The following is a 15,424-nucleotide window of genomic DNA, read 5'->3' as shown; positions in this document are numbered from 1 at the left end:
CTTTCTTTCTTTCTTTCTTTCTTTCTTTCTTTCTTTCTTTCTTTCTTTCTTTCTTTCTTTCTTTCTTTCTTTCTTTCTTTCCAAAAAGATTGTTGAGTCAAGAATTACATCTTTTGCTTTTAGGAAAGGCATTATAGAAAAATGGGTGCCTACTCTGCAGTTAAAAATTTTTCAAGTAGCAACTGAACGAAAGAGAATATATAGGTTTTCTTATGAAATTAGACTATTATCAACTTTTCAGATTAGCCTGGTTTTATGGAACACAGTGTTAATAGTATCAGGGAGAAAGCTAATTAAATACCTAAGTGACACAAAATTTTCAAGGAATAGAAAATGCATGAATTTATGCATGAATACTTAGACTGTAAAAGTGGACAGGGAGCTGTCCAACTGAGAGTCTGTTTAAACAAACTACAACCAAATGTAAATATTTAAGGAAGAGTTTCTAGAAGAGGGATTCTCAACTCTTGGGTCAAGGATCCCTTTTTGCCAGGTCAAGACAATGGACCTCTTCTAAGTATAATATTTTAAATGCATAAATTAAATGTACACAATTAAAAAAGAAACCAATTGTATTGAGATACAGTTATCAAAATATTTTGAGAAACAAGTTCATAGCTCTTCATTATGAAATCTTACCCTACTGCAATAAAATGTTAATTATGATATTAGAATTATTTTCATTGATATTTGTTTTTCCTAAAGATATTTTTGTTGGCAAAGAAATTTAATTTTTGTTATTTAAAAAACAATTATTCTGAGGCCTTCATACCGAATAATGAAGCTCAGATTCTGCCCTTCCTGATTTATACTTACACGAGAACATGAGAAAAAGAATTAAATTTTACTGATATTTATTTTTATTTATTAACCAATATTTATTAACCAATTTATTTATTAATTAACCAATCAATCAGTTACCATTTATCAAGTGCTTACTATGTGCCATTGCATGTGTTAGGCTTTGAGAATACAAATAAAAAAAGCAAGATAGTCCTTATACTCACAAAGCAGTTATTATGTTGGGGAGATATTCACAACAATCATAGTTAAGAAATTAAAGGATTAATATAAATAAATGCAAAGTGATTTGCATGAGAGATAGGGTGCTAACAACTGGAGCAATCAGGACACACTTCTTGAAAGAGGTAGCTCTTTAGGAACCTCTTAAAATACCCTACAAAAGAGACTAAAGAAGAACCATCAGAAATGAGAGAAGCAAACCCCAACAGAATAGTGTGACTAAAAATGAAGAGGAGAAAAATCTAGAAGTAGAAGATGCTTAACAGTGCTAATTATTACAGATAGGCCAAGAAGGACAAAATTTAAAAAAAAATCAATGGGATTTAGCAATAAAATGATTACTGATGACTTGAGAGACAGCTGTTCCAGTTGAATCATTGGTGTGGGTATGGGAGAGTGGAGCTGAAAGAATTTAATTCACGTTTGAAGTGGTTAAGAACTTAGTAAGAATTGAGAAATGGGTAGAATAAAGCTAGTGTTTTCTAAGAGTTTGTATATAAAGGAGAAGAAAGATATATAATGATAGAAAGAATGGTAGAATCAAGTGAAGCTGTTACACATACACAAGCTGAGGGAAATCTGGGCATTTCTGTAAGAATCATGAAAAGAGAGAATGAAAATCTGAGAAAGAGAGGGGATGATTATTGGAATATTTTGACTGAGAAAGTTGGATCAAGGACACAACCATGTAGTTTGGTATTGACAGAATTAAAGGATACCTCTTCCTTGGAGAAGAGAGAATAAGATGAGAGGATGGTAGATAATACTGATGTAATTTTAGATATACTATTAGAGAGGAGAAAGCTAAGGACTTCTAATATTTCAATGAAGTATGAAGTGAGGTTCTTTGTAGAGAAGATGATTAGGTTGTCTAAAAGAAGAAAACATCTAAAACAGGTGCCATGGGCAGTCTGATGAAATCATGCCACTTGTGTGCAGAGTACTATGCTAAAAAGGGTAAAAAAATTAATTAATAGGACTTAGTGGCTAGCTATATATGTAGTAAAGAAAATGGAAAAGTCAAATATGACACTAAGATTTTTCTAAACTTTACTTTTTCCATTTTTTTCCAAATTACATAACAGTACAATTTTCCATAATTATTTTCTGACATTTTATGATCCATATTCTCTCCTTTCCTTCCACCATTCCTCCCTCCCCAAGATCACAGGTATTATAATACATAGGTTTTACATCTGAAAATATTTTCACGTTCATTATATTGTGAAAGACATATATCACTTACACTAGAGAAAAATTCATGGAGGAAATAAAGAGAAGAATGTATGCTTCAATATGCATTCAAATTCCATCAGTTCCTTTTTTGATAGTGGATAGCCTTCTTCATCAAGGATCCCTTTGAGTTGTCCTAGGTTCTTGCATTGTTGATAACAATTATTACTTTTTGATTGTCAAACACTATTATTTATAACATTAAGATTTTAAACATGGGAAGTGAAGGGCACTGTAGTGGCAGAAGTTGAAACAGTCCCATTTTAAGGAGCACAGATTTGGAGGAATAGTGATAAATAAGATCTATCTCCTTATTTCTGCTTCTTGACTTTCCTGTCTCTGTTCAAGTCTCAGCAAGTCACACTCCCTGCAAAAAGCCTTGCCCAGTCCACAGACTAGTTTCCTTCCCATCTTAGATTATCCCCAACGCATCCATCATATAAATTGTATACATATAGTTGATTGCATGTTGACTTTCCCATTAGCAGGGATTTTTTAATCTTCATATATATATTTCTAATACTTGCATAATGCCTGGCTCACAGATGTTGCTTAATGAATGCTAGTTGACTGACTCGTTGACCATTGTGAGGTTTGGTACCTTTCAGTTCTCATTTTATCATGCCACTTACAGTCCAGCCATGATCCTCATCTCTTCCCTGCAACAAACTTGTCCTCTATTCCTGGATCTCATAGATCTGTCAGATGAGTTTTCATCTTACCTTCCTTAGAAACAGGTTCTCATTCTATTTCTCAGCCATTTCCACATCATGCTACTGGTTGTATCTCACCCTTCCCCATCTTTGCAGTTCTTCTTCATCGTTTCCTTCTCTTTCTGGAATATAAACTCCTTAAGGAGACAAAGACTCTTTTTCATCCTTTTATTTATGTCTCCAGTGCTTTGCAACATGCCTGACACATAACAAGTACTTAATAAATGCTGGATCTATCAATTTAGGCATATTTATTAAATTAGGTAAGTGAATGCTCTATAGGCAACTAGAGGTATTAGAATGAAAAATGATAAAACCCGTCAGGCAATGAATAGAGTTCCTTTTAGGCTTATTTTATATCAAGCATAGTTAGGGAAAGACTGAAATTGTCTAACAGATTTTTGTGAATTTCATTACTCCAAAGCCCATGGGCAAGCAATGGAATCACTACAATAACAAGTCTCAAATTCTTCAAGAATGAGTAAAACAACATAAAAAAACCAAAATATACCCTATTTCTACTTACATTTAAAAAATAAAATATAGGAAGAAAGACATTTCTTGTCATGGGAATGACACTGAAATACTTATTTATAGCTCTTTACGACTTTCAAAATGCTTTTTATCAAAACAACTCTGCAGAGAAGATGGTGTCATATATTATATTTCCCATTTTACATATAAGAAAATAGAGATCCATGGTGGTTAACATGCCTTGCTTTGAGTCATATGACTGGTGAATATCTGAACCAAGATTTGAACTCATTTTTGGACCCCAGTTACTTTTTTCTTTCTACTACATCACAATACTTCATTTCTTCTTTATACTTTATTTCTTGTTAATTCAGATTGGATAGTAAGCCACAAAAGTTTTAGAGATTGATTCAAATTGATATAAAAATGATGAGCTTCTTGTCTCAAACAACTTTAATGACTATCATATTAGTCTTGGAAAACCATAACTTTATTTTTTTAAAAACCCTTATCTTCCATCTTAGATTCAATACTAAGTATTGGCTCTAAGGCAGAAAAGTGGTAAGGTCTATGAAAAGGGGGTTAAGTGAGTTGCCCAGGATCACACACAAGTAGGAAGTATCTGTAGCCCAATTTAACCTCTGGTCCCCAGGGCTGGTTCTTAATCCACTGAGCCACCTACCTGTCCTGTAATCATATCTTTCCAATGATTTCTGCTAAATTGACATTTCAGGGGAATTTTTAGCAGAATAACTAAATATTACAGCCAATCTGCAAATCTATAATGCATTATCCTAAATACTTCTTTATATTCTATTCCTGAAAATATGCTTCTACTTTAGCATAGGGATTGCCATGTGTTCTTAACCTAGTGTGGTTTTCCTAGTATGTGTGTATATGTACTTGCATACATGTATGAAGAAGCACATAAATATATATATATATGTATATATACAATTCTATCATCTAATATTTTCCTTTCAAAAATCCTCTTTAGTAGCTTAAAAATGAATTGTAGCTAGATTGTGGTAGGCTTTGCTACTTTTATCTGTCAGAAAATGTCCTTCAGAATTGAAAGCATCTTTCAGTTTCTCTGTTTCTATAAGTCAACAAAGCAATTGTTAGGGGTCAAGACTGCCATTTGTAATGATGAGTTAAACTCTTATTTTTAAAGGTATTTAATAAATCTAAAATTTAACCTATAATCCACTAGCAATATTTCTGATACAGCTTTGAGAGAGAAAAAATAATGTTCCAAAATAAGAGATAATTTTAACTTTTAGAAAACATAAATGTACCTCAGATAAGGATAGAAAATAATGTTATAACATCAAAAAACTTATAAATTTATGAATTAATTTTACTTATTACCTCTGAAATAGAAATCAACTTATTTGATATCAAGATAACTTTTAAAATATATATTAAGTGCCTTATACTGAACTGGCAAAAAAAATAATAATATTCATATAGCGCTTTAAGATTTTCATAGCTTCTTATTTTATCCAGTTTTAACTTTCCAACAATTCTGTAAGGCTAGTGCCATTATTATTTTTATTTTACAGGTGAGAAAACAGAGGCTGAGAGAGATTAATTAACTTGCCCAAGGTAGCACAACTAGTGAGTGTCAGAGGCAGTCTTTAAATTCAAGTTTTCCTGATTTCAAGTACAATCCATTATTTACTAAATCAACTCACTAGACACTACATATTACAAAAGAAAGACATAGTATAATCCATCCTCTACAGAAGGTTTATAGTATTGTTAATTCTAAACATTTAGGACAGGAAATGAAAACAATAAAAAACAATTGAAATCAGAAAGAATACTGTACTGAGAACTAAAGGGGAGGGTTTGTAGCAAATGATAACTCAATCAAAAGGTGTCTTCCTACCTTAACCTGCATTGGGGAATCATATACATCAATGGCTACCTCTAAATATAGGTGGCTTTTTCATGATTCTTTACTATGACTCTTTTTCATTTTGAAACTGCATTTCTTCTTTTCTGAAAACCATAAGTAAATGTCCAAATATCATGATTCTATTCTCAGAGCATAATATTACCAGATAGTCTCCCATTTCTCCTTCTGCTTTACTAGAGTCTGAATCTACTTCCTATTTTTTTAGAAATCCATGACATTCTGTGTTAGTCCTTTTTCATCTTTTTTCCTTTCTTAGCCTAGCTATTAAGGTGCCAATATCTTCTAGTACCTAGCATTGTGCCATAAAATACTAGAGATTTGAGATCTCTACTATCTTCAGGGTTGAAAGGCCCTAGAACCCCCTGGGAAATACTTAGAGGTATCAGCAATCACACATGAGAGCTGATTTTGTATGAAGTGTTGAATGATAATATATTAGTGTTCTTTTTAGTTAGTTGTCTATGCTCTCAAATTCTGTTTTCCCTTCTTTTAAAGAAAGCTATAGTTGACTCTAAAACTTAATTTAAAATCCTCTGCTGGCAACATTTCTAGAATATTTTTCTCATTCTGCCATTACAGTTTTACATTTGTCATCAAACTGCATGTTGTGCCTACCCATTTTCAGAAAATTGGTTGTATGTGCATGGCATTTTAGAAAAATATTGAAATGGAGATGTTTTGGAAGTGTGAAAATGAGAGCCCTTATCACAGTCCTTAAATGTTATTTTATCTGCTTTTCTTCTAACTGACTGAATTTATGATTTACAAAAATCATACTTTTCCATGTGGTTAATTTAATGCATGCCTCTGCTCTCTGTGCAATCTTCTCTCCTTACTTAAAGTCTTTGTATTCTGGTCGGTAGAACTCCCCTGATTGCTGCAGGAGTCATTGGTGGACTTTTCATCCTGGTGATTGTGGGCCTGACATTTGCTGTGTATGTTCGACGCAAGAGCATCAAAAAGAAGAGAGCATTAAGAAGGTTTCTAGAGACAGAGGTGAGATTTCACTTTAGCTTAGTACAACACACAGTTAGTTATGGGCTAAGGGCTAAGATCTTTTCCTATATACCCTATATACAGCACATGGTGCTTCATGGCTCTCTGATTGTACTCATGTAATAATTTTAATTGGGAAGCTAGATGGTATAGTAGAGAGAATGCTGGAGCCTGGTTTCAGGAAGACTTGAGTTCAAATCTGACCTCAGTTGCTTTTTATGTGTCACCTTGGGCATTTTGGCTATTTCCTATTTACCTCAGTTTCTTCATATTTAAAATGTGCTGTAGAAGGGAAATGGCAACAAATTCTAGTTATCCTAGCCAAAAAATCCCCAAATAAGGTTACGAAGAGTTGGTTACAATTGAACAACCACACAATACTCTTAACTATTTTCATGGTTTTTGGTAAGGATGTCAGCATCATAAAATCATAGAGCTAGAACAGAAATGAATATCAATGACCATCAATTTCATCTGCTTCATTTTATAAAGGAGAGAACTGAGGTAGAGAAAGAGTAAGTGACATACACAAAGTTTCATAGTCAGGAAGAGGCACAGGCAGGATATGAACCTAGATCCTCTTTCTCAACATCCAGTACACTTTCTGCTTTATGGTGGTCTTCAAAATATGACATAATGCCCTGCATATAATATTTGATAAATCTCTGATAATGGAATCATGATCATATTTTATTTTCAAAATTAATATGGAATTCCCTTCCTTCAACCAAGTGAATTAAGATAAATTAAAATTCTGTTTGATAACTTTTCTATGTTTAGACTTTACAACATAAAACTGATTATCTCAAAATGCTTGCTAAATAAACCTGAAAAATAATTATGTAAAATCAATAATGGAAAATTCATTGTAAGTGGAATAAGAATTCAAGATCTATTCAAGTCCTGAGAGTATAGATAGTGGTGGCCAATTATCCTTCTCTAGAAGTTGGTGAATAGAAAATGGCAAACAGAGTCTGTTATTGGAAAGACACGTTGGAAATGACTTCTCTCAATAAGATATTAATTTCACACTGTGGCTTTAATGTATTTTGAAAAGACTATGCTAGGAAAAAATGTTGGAAAGAGGTAGGAATCTCACTCAAAAGTCCAACAGTGCTCCTCTGCAAATTTTAATTGTATACAAATCCATCACCTACATGAAAAGTGTTTAGCATTTTATTAAAGCAAAATTGATAGCAAAACAAATCTAGTAGACGTGGATGATGTGCATAATTGTCATCTAGTCTTATATAAATGATAAGCAAATCACAGTGACTATAATTAGTCATTCTTCTTCACATAAACTAAGTTTTTTTTATAATTCTGATCATTTCAGTCTTATTTGCACATAAAGAAACAGGCCTATTAAAATAAAGCAATACTGAAACATATTACTCAGTAATTATTCTTTTTTGCTTCCTTTCACTCTATCCCAAGAATGAAGACCCCCAGATGGTCTTCCTCCTTCAAGCTTCTCAGTCTTTAACAATTCTATGCTCTTCATCTTAAGAAGTGCATTTTCTAGCTACCCTTTCCTATCTTGTGGTGTTGAAGAGCTTAAGATAGAAAACACCCTGAGACTATGAGTGGCAAGAAAGTTCAGTCCAGCAAGGATTTATTGGATCCCTACATTAAGCTAAATGCTGGTATGGGAGATAGAAATATAGCTAAGACAGAGTTCATACCCTCACAGGGCTTATAGTATAACAGGGAGTTAAAGCAGATAGGGCAGCTAGATGGCACACTGGATAAAGTGCCAGGTCTGGAATTATGAAGACCCATTTCCTAAGTAAAAGTCTGCTCTTAGGCATTCACTGACTTTGTGAACCTGAGCAAGTCACTGGATCCTAATTGACTCAGTTTTCTCATTTATAAAATGAGCTAGAGAAGGAATAGCAAACCACTTCAGCATCTTTGCCAACAAATTCTCAGATAGGGTCACAAGGAGTGGGCTATGAATGAAAAAGACTGGACAACAACAACAAAAAAAAGACAGATATCTACAACATGAAATAATACATGATCCTCTACATGTAGTTGGTGCTTTGTTAATTTTGTATAACTTGAAATTAATAAATTATACTGTGGATAAAGGGCAGATATAAAATAAATATGATAAACTTATTTTTGGACACATTGAATTGAAGGACTTAGTAAAACCCCTTGATAGATTTGCCTCATATCCTATTGGACAGGTAGATCTGGATCTTTTGGGGAAGACATCTCTGGAAATAAGGATTTGGGATTAATCATAATAATACTTCAAAAGAAAGAAAAGGATAAGAAGTATAGATGGGGATGGTTTGTGAGATGCCTGCTCCAGAAAGTGGGAAAAAATATAACAAACAGGAGAGGAAGAATGACTCTCTGGCTTCTAAGTTTTCAGGGATTGAAAGATAGAGATTGGTGAATAGGAAGAGAGCCAGCTGAATGGGAGGACAGAATGTTCATTAGGGGCTAAAAATTCTAGATCCTAGAGAGAAGCTAAGTGTAGCATGCTCCTCTACCCACAACCAATAATTGGAACTAGATCTCTGAATAATGACTGATAGGAGAGAAGTGTTTGGCTAGTTGGTCAGGAAATAGGCCATAAAAGTACTGAATCTTAAAAAAAAGGGAAAGAATAGGAGTCAAAGAGGGAAATAATTAACTTATTTACCAGTAAAATAAATGATCAAATCTCTTTCCCTTAATCCTTTCTCTATGGAAGTTTAAAATATTAGACCTGAAAACGACCTCATAGATCATCTAGTTAAGGTTCATCATTTTATAGATGAAGAAAATGAAGGACCAAGGACTGCAAATATTTAGTGATTTGAAATTTGGAAAGGTGACCCAGACTTCAACTCCTAGAACTTGCCTTCCTTTCCATTAAGTCACTTTATCTCCCAGGCCCAGGGTAAATGTTTGTTGATTCACCTATTGTTATGCTGTTCTCTTGATTCTCTGTAAATGAGGGAATGGAGGGTTATTCCAGGCTTTTCCCAGACTGTATATCTACCTTTTAGACTTGAATACCATAGTAGTGAAGAGGGCAAGTTGAATGACCACTAGAATGACCTTTGGATAATGTGGCTTCTTTGTCAATCTTTCCCAATCTACATAGGCCAGAGCTTAGTCACAAAGAATCAGAAATCTACTTGTAATTTAACTCAATTTTTCATTTGTTAAACCTTACTCTAGGACAGATAATATGTTAGGTACTGGGTATAGCAAGACAAAAAGTAAAGTCTGTCCCCAAAGAGGCAAAGAGAAAGAGAAGAAGAAAATGGAAAAGGAGGTGTGTGGGGAGAATGAGAGCAAGAGAGGGAGGGTGAGAGCAGTGTGGAGAAAGATGGGAGAGAGGATGGAGAGGGAGAAGAATGAGGAGTGAGAGAAAAAAGAGAGAGAAAGGAGAGAAAGAAGACCAGAAAATGGGACAAGGGGAAGGGAGAGAGAGGGGAAAAAGAAAAGAGAGAAGGAAGAGGAGAGAGAAGGGAAAAGAGATTGGGGCAAGAGCCAGAGACAGAGGAAAGAGAGAAGTGGAAGGAGTCGGGGCAGGGAAGAAAATAAAAGCTGGACGTATCAAGAAAAGATTCATGGAGGAAAGCTGGAATCACACAAGCTAGAAGTCCATTCTAATGTTTTATAGTTCTCATATTACAGGCAGAAGAAAAGCAATGGCACAGAACACTGTACCCTACAAAGAGAATACCCTAATTCTACTATGTTAAAAAATCTGGGTACATGGTCATTTCTAGAATAATGACTGACATGTAGTAGTATTCTGTTTTTATACCTCATTACCAGATTACAATCCCTGAAACAACAGACTTGCAGTGGGCCAGGGATTGTTTGCTGCTTTCCTATCAATATGCTGAACTCTAATACAGACTGTTTTCTCTACCATTTGAGCTCTTTCAGCTCTTGGATTACACACTTGACAATCTGACTGTCCCTTTCTGGTACATTCCACTTCTCTTCCTCGATACCCACAGAAATGGCATCTAAGTCAGTATTGCTCCCACTTTCTTATAGATATGTAGTAGTAGCCCAGATTAGCTGGTTTTCACCTCTAAGGGATGCTGAGCACTAAGGATGGCAAGTGGAAAAAGAGGTGACTAGAGGCACCAAAGACCAACTTCACCTACTCCAGAATTTCGCCTAAGGCCACCCAGTTTACTTTTAACTTTGTTCAGACATATAAAAATTTCAAGCAGATCTATTTTAGTCTTGCTTGGCCATGCACAGGGGCAGCATAGCTGGCATGCTGGAGGCGAGAAGATACCTTCCTGATCAGCTCTGGGCAGTCAGCGAGTCAATTCCCTACAGAGAAGCAGCTCGGTGATGAATGACAGGCCTGATTAGTCCAAGGTTTAGGGTCCCAGTTAAGTAGATGGCTAAGGGGAAAAAAAAAAAAAAAAGGTCTCTCTTTCTAAAGCCATATGAAGGTTTTTAGATTTCAAAAAAGAGGACCAGCTGTTATGGAGAAGTTAAACAACTAAAGGAGTGAATATGAAACTCATTTTCCTTGTATGCCTCTCTGAAGATGATCCTTCTTAAAAGGTACATTATATTGCCAAATAAACACATCCTTATGATTTTTCACAACAAATATTCTTTTTATGTAAAAAAGTCATGTATATATGTATATATATATATATAAAACACAGTGAATATTTTCATGAATAGAATTAATAACTGTAACAAAAAGTCATTAGGAAGCTAAATGCTTTTATTTGCCAGTAAAAAGATTTGGGTGTTTATATGATTAGAAGTGAGGTTGATTGGCTGGGGATAAGGCCAGAGCCAAGTTGCTGAATAAGAACGGAAAGTATCTCTCTAAGGCCATGTTCTAGTTTGTAGATTCTAAAAGGGGAAAAGGTATATAGACTATTAATAATTAATATGTGACATACCAGCTTAATCATTATTAGGATAGGGAGTAGGCCTGTAATTTCAATATTATAAGGAACTCCAATGGCAGCGGGGGACTAGGGAGAGGAAAGGGGCAAAACCCGCCTAACAACTGCCCTTAACAGAGAAGGGTAGTACTCTATCTTTAATTTATAGTTTCCTAGAAAACTGAAGAGCTAATGACTGGCCTAATTCCAGAGGCAGCACTTAAAACCAAGTCTTCCTGACTCATAGATCAACTCTCTGCCTACTGTCATTTGGTTGACTCTCTTAAATATTAAATAATGATATAATTAATAATAATTAACATGTGATGTTAAATCCCACTAAGCTTAAATATCAATACCATATGATGTATTAAACATCATCATATATGTTCTATCTCTGATAGATCCTGGCTCTGTGACCCTGGGCAAGTCACTAAAATTGTCAATGCTCAAAGATCATAAATTATAAAGAAAGAACTGACTTAGGTCGGTATAGGAAATTTCTTTACCTAATAATTCCCTATTCCAATAATCACACGTCTCTTCCCTATCACTTAATTTAATAATTATAATGACATACATAGTTATTTAATAATGATTCATTGTGTAGATATGTATACTTCTTATCTCAAAAACATCCATACTTGTGAATCACCACTACCCCCTGTTGGAACTGTATTTAAACTGCAGAGAGAATTCTTTAGAAGGAGTTACTGACATTGTGGTTGATACTATGACTTTCTGCTAACTTGTAAATGAAATTTCCAAATATGCCTTACTTTCTCCTGGATGCTCTTTCACTCCAGACCTTGTTCCTTGCACTTAGATATATTTGCAGATAATTTTTAAAAATGGATCATAAAGCTACATATATGTGGTTTCAAGTAGATCTTGTATCTTTTTTAATTTATCTAAACGATTTTTTTCCTGACTTGCCTGATATCATTTACTCATAGAGTTGTTAAATAAGTATCAACAAAGACAAATAAAACAGGATTCACCAGCTCACCTAGAGATATCAGTGGGGCCATTCATTTTCCTTATAGTATTTAGGCACTTAGTGTGTATCCTTGTAAAATTTCATTATTCTTCTGAGGCCTCACTTGCTCTTATGTAAAATGGGAATAATAATACTTGCCTTTCCTACCCCAATAGCAGGAAATTATGAAAACTGAATTTGATAATATGTGTGAAAGCATTTGGCAAATTGTATAACACCAGAGAAAAGAAACTATGATTGAATGCAGAATAGATCTAACATTTATACTGTACTTTAAGGTTATAAAATACTTTATTTATATGTATAACATACATATTATCTCATTTGTTTATATTCCAGTTTTTCAGGGAAACCAGTGATCTCATGAATATAGATAATCCTTCCAACAGGACCAATTATAACCCATCTACATTTGGTTATCATAGTTATATACCAAGATATTCCTCTAAGACCCTATAGTTAGAGCTAGAAGGTTATCTAGTCTAACTGCCTTATTTTACAAATGAGGAACTGAGGACCATAGAGTCGAAGTCACTTGGCCAAGGACACACTCACAGAAAGTAGCAGAGATAGGTTTGGGGTCCAAATCATTCGGTGTCTTTAGGAAATCCAAATTGCAAAAGGAATTGTGTTTTTAAAAAAGGTTTCATTGTTGTTGTTGTTAAAACAGAAGACAAAAATCATATGTATGATCAAGGAGTCTACTGATAAAACCCAAGAATAACAAATACGTTGGTATTAAGAGGCAAAAAAATAAACTCCTACTTATTATACCCAGATAGCTCCTGCATTATGAGGTGGCCACTCCAAATAAGGGGGCTCTTTCACTTAGAGGTTTATTCACTCTACAGTTAACATAATATTAAGGTGGCTCTAAATGAGTTTGTTGCTTCAAATATCTGGAATTCAGTCTTATAACACTGAGTTACTTGTATTTCTCAGAGGTGTTTTTTTAAACAATTGAATTGTACAAATAAAATAGAAAAGGATCAGGGAAGCTAAAGCCTTTCCTTTGTTTAAATAAAGATATTGGTGTGTGTACTATAGATGAATAAATAGATCTATATCACAGATAGATATCCAAATCTATCTGTATATGTATATTCAATTGAAATCTATATGTATTAGGGAGGGGGAGGGAGAGAAAGGCAATATAAAATATGAATCTCAAATATCAGAAAGCAATTATTAAAAATTATATTTATATGTAAAAATTTTTTAAAAAAACATTAAAAAATCCACATGTACATCTAGCTTCAGAAATTTTACTGGAAGGACCACAGGAAGGTAAATTAGCAGTTTTAAACTACTATTATTGTTGATATTCAAATAATTTTAATGGTAATAACTGTTTCATAGTGCTTTAGAGTTTACAAAGCACTTTGTATACATTATCTCATCTATCACAATTCATGTCTCCGCGAGAGGTGCAAAGGAATCTGGCTACATGGTGGTATCATTTACTGGAATGATTAGGAGAGAAGATGAACCCCACAGGGGGAAATTACCATATCAAACTGTTTCAGCAGCAGCTCAAGATTAGGCGTAAAGTTTCTGATTATACATTTTCTCTACAAAGTGATTCCCAGCTATTGATAGACTTACCTACACACAGGAGCCTGCCTGCCAAATGAAGTAGACCGTGATGTTCATAGAAGCATGATAATAGTACCCATGCTGGAAAGACACAATACACTTAGCCTTGTAAACAGACACTTTGAAATACGGTGGCGGTTTCAAAGCAATTTGAGAAAGAGTAACCCTTAATTATTTTCCTTACACTGAAATAGGACAGGCTATTTGTCTGTATTTAAAGGGTAGTCCCTTTCATTTAACATTTAAAGAAACATTGCTATTTCCCTTCTATGCCATTTCTCTCCTGTTTTCCTATTGAATAAAATGAAGAGTTGGCATCTGGATAGTAGTCAACACTAAGAAGATTCAGACCTAGTTAAATGACTAAACTCAAAGAATGGCTACAAACATTTCTGTATTAATTTGAAAGAAGTAGAGATTTGCATGTCGTGGGATGCATTTGGCAATTTGTTATTAAATCTCTTTTTCTCCTTGAGTTATATAAATGTTTCAGTGGGGAGCAGCTAGGTGGTACAATGAATTGAGAACCAGAGCTAGAGGTGAAAGGTCTTGGGAACAAATCCAGCCTCAGACTCTTCTTAGCTGTGTGACCCTGGGCAAGTCACTTATCTCCCGTCGCCTAGCCCTAAATGCTCTTCTGTCTTGGAACCTCCACACAGCAGAAGATAAAGGTTTTTTAAAAAAAATTTTCAGTGGCATGCCTATCATATTTGAAACTGATATAAATCTGAAGGGGAGAGTGAAGTCAGTGTTAAAGAACCAAAAAGACTGGTAGTTGGGGTGTAAATTAATAAGACAAAACTTGAGGATGAATGCAAAGTCTTATACTAGGGTCTAGGGGAGGTAGCTCTGAAGAGCCTTTTAACCCCAGGTCCTCCAGGCTCCAGGACTATATTGTTATTTTATCAAAATTGTCTAGACTTAAATAAGTGATGGAGAAAAAAGAAATAATGCAAATTAATCTGAAAAATGTCTTGTATGAACATTTTTTTCCTCCTGGGGAGCTGGCTGTTAAATATTTACTAGCATACCCTTGCTTATATTGAATTTTCAAGTATAAGATGTGAGAAGTATGGTTGAATAGCAGTTTCCCTGAAAATGATTGTCAAAATGAACCACATTTGATGAGTTTGATAAGACAGCTCAAAAAGCTAATGCATTTTAGAGCCAGTTAGAGAAGTGTAATGTCTAGGCCAAAGGTGCCAGTTCCTTTGTACCCTCTGACCTATTCAGACCACATTAGGTATTGTATTCTGTTCTCTAGGCCATAGTTTAGTAAGGATGTTGATAATTTGGAAAACATCAGAAAGAAGGAAACCAAAATAGCTAAGGTCTTCTAGTTCATGCCATGGGCAGATTATTTGAAAGAACTCAGTAAGTTGAAAGTTGAAAGATGGCAGAAAGACTCAGTAGGAACATAATAGTCATCCTCAGGTATTTGCAGCTTTACCTGATAGACTATCATTTAAAATAATAATTGTTAATAATAATAACAATAATAGAACTAATATATTGCTATGCATTTCATAAAATACACACACATTTGTGTGTGTAAGTATATATACTGTCTCTTATACACATC

At 34.3% G+C, this 15,424-nt stretch overlaps 1 protein-coding gene across 1 annotated transcript in view; it reads left to right on the top strand.

Annotated features, from left to right (window-relative positions):
* The window catches only part of ERBB4 (erb-b2 receptor tyrosine kinase 4), a 1,378,308-nt gene that overhangs the window by 1,102,285 nt on the left and 260,599 nt on the right, over nucleotides 1-15,424 (top strand). The window contains exon 17 of the mRNA XM_044670735.1: nucleotides 6,231-6,363. Within this exon, the coding sequence (XP_044526670.1) occupies nucleotides 6,231-6,363 (133 nt within the window). The remainder of the gene's footprint in view (nucleotides 1-6,230; nucleotides 6,364-15,424) is intronic.

This window comes from Gracilinanus agilis, chromosome 3 (genome assembly GCF_016433145.1).
Source record: "Gracilinanus agilis isolate LMUSP501 chromosome 3, AgileGrace, whole genome shotgun sequence".
In the NCBI taxonomy this organism is placed as follows: Eukaryota; Metazoa; Chordata; class Mammalia; order Didelphimorphia; family Didelphidae; genus Gracilinanus; species Gracilinanus agilis.
This window is presented reverse-complemented; position numbering and strand designations above follow the sequence as displayed.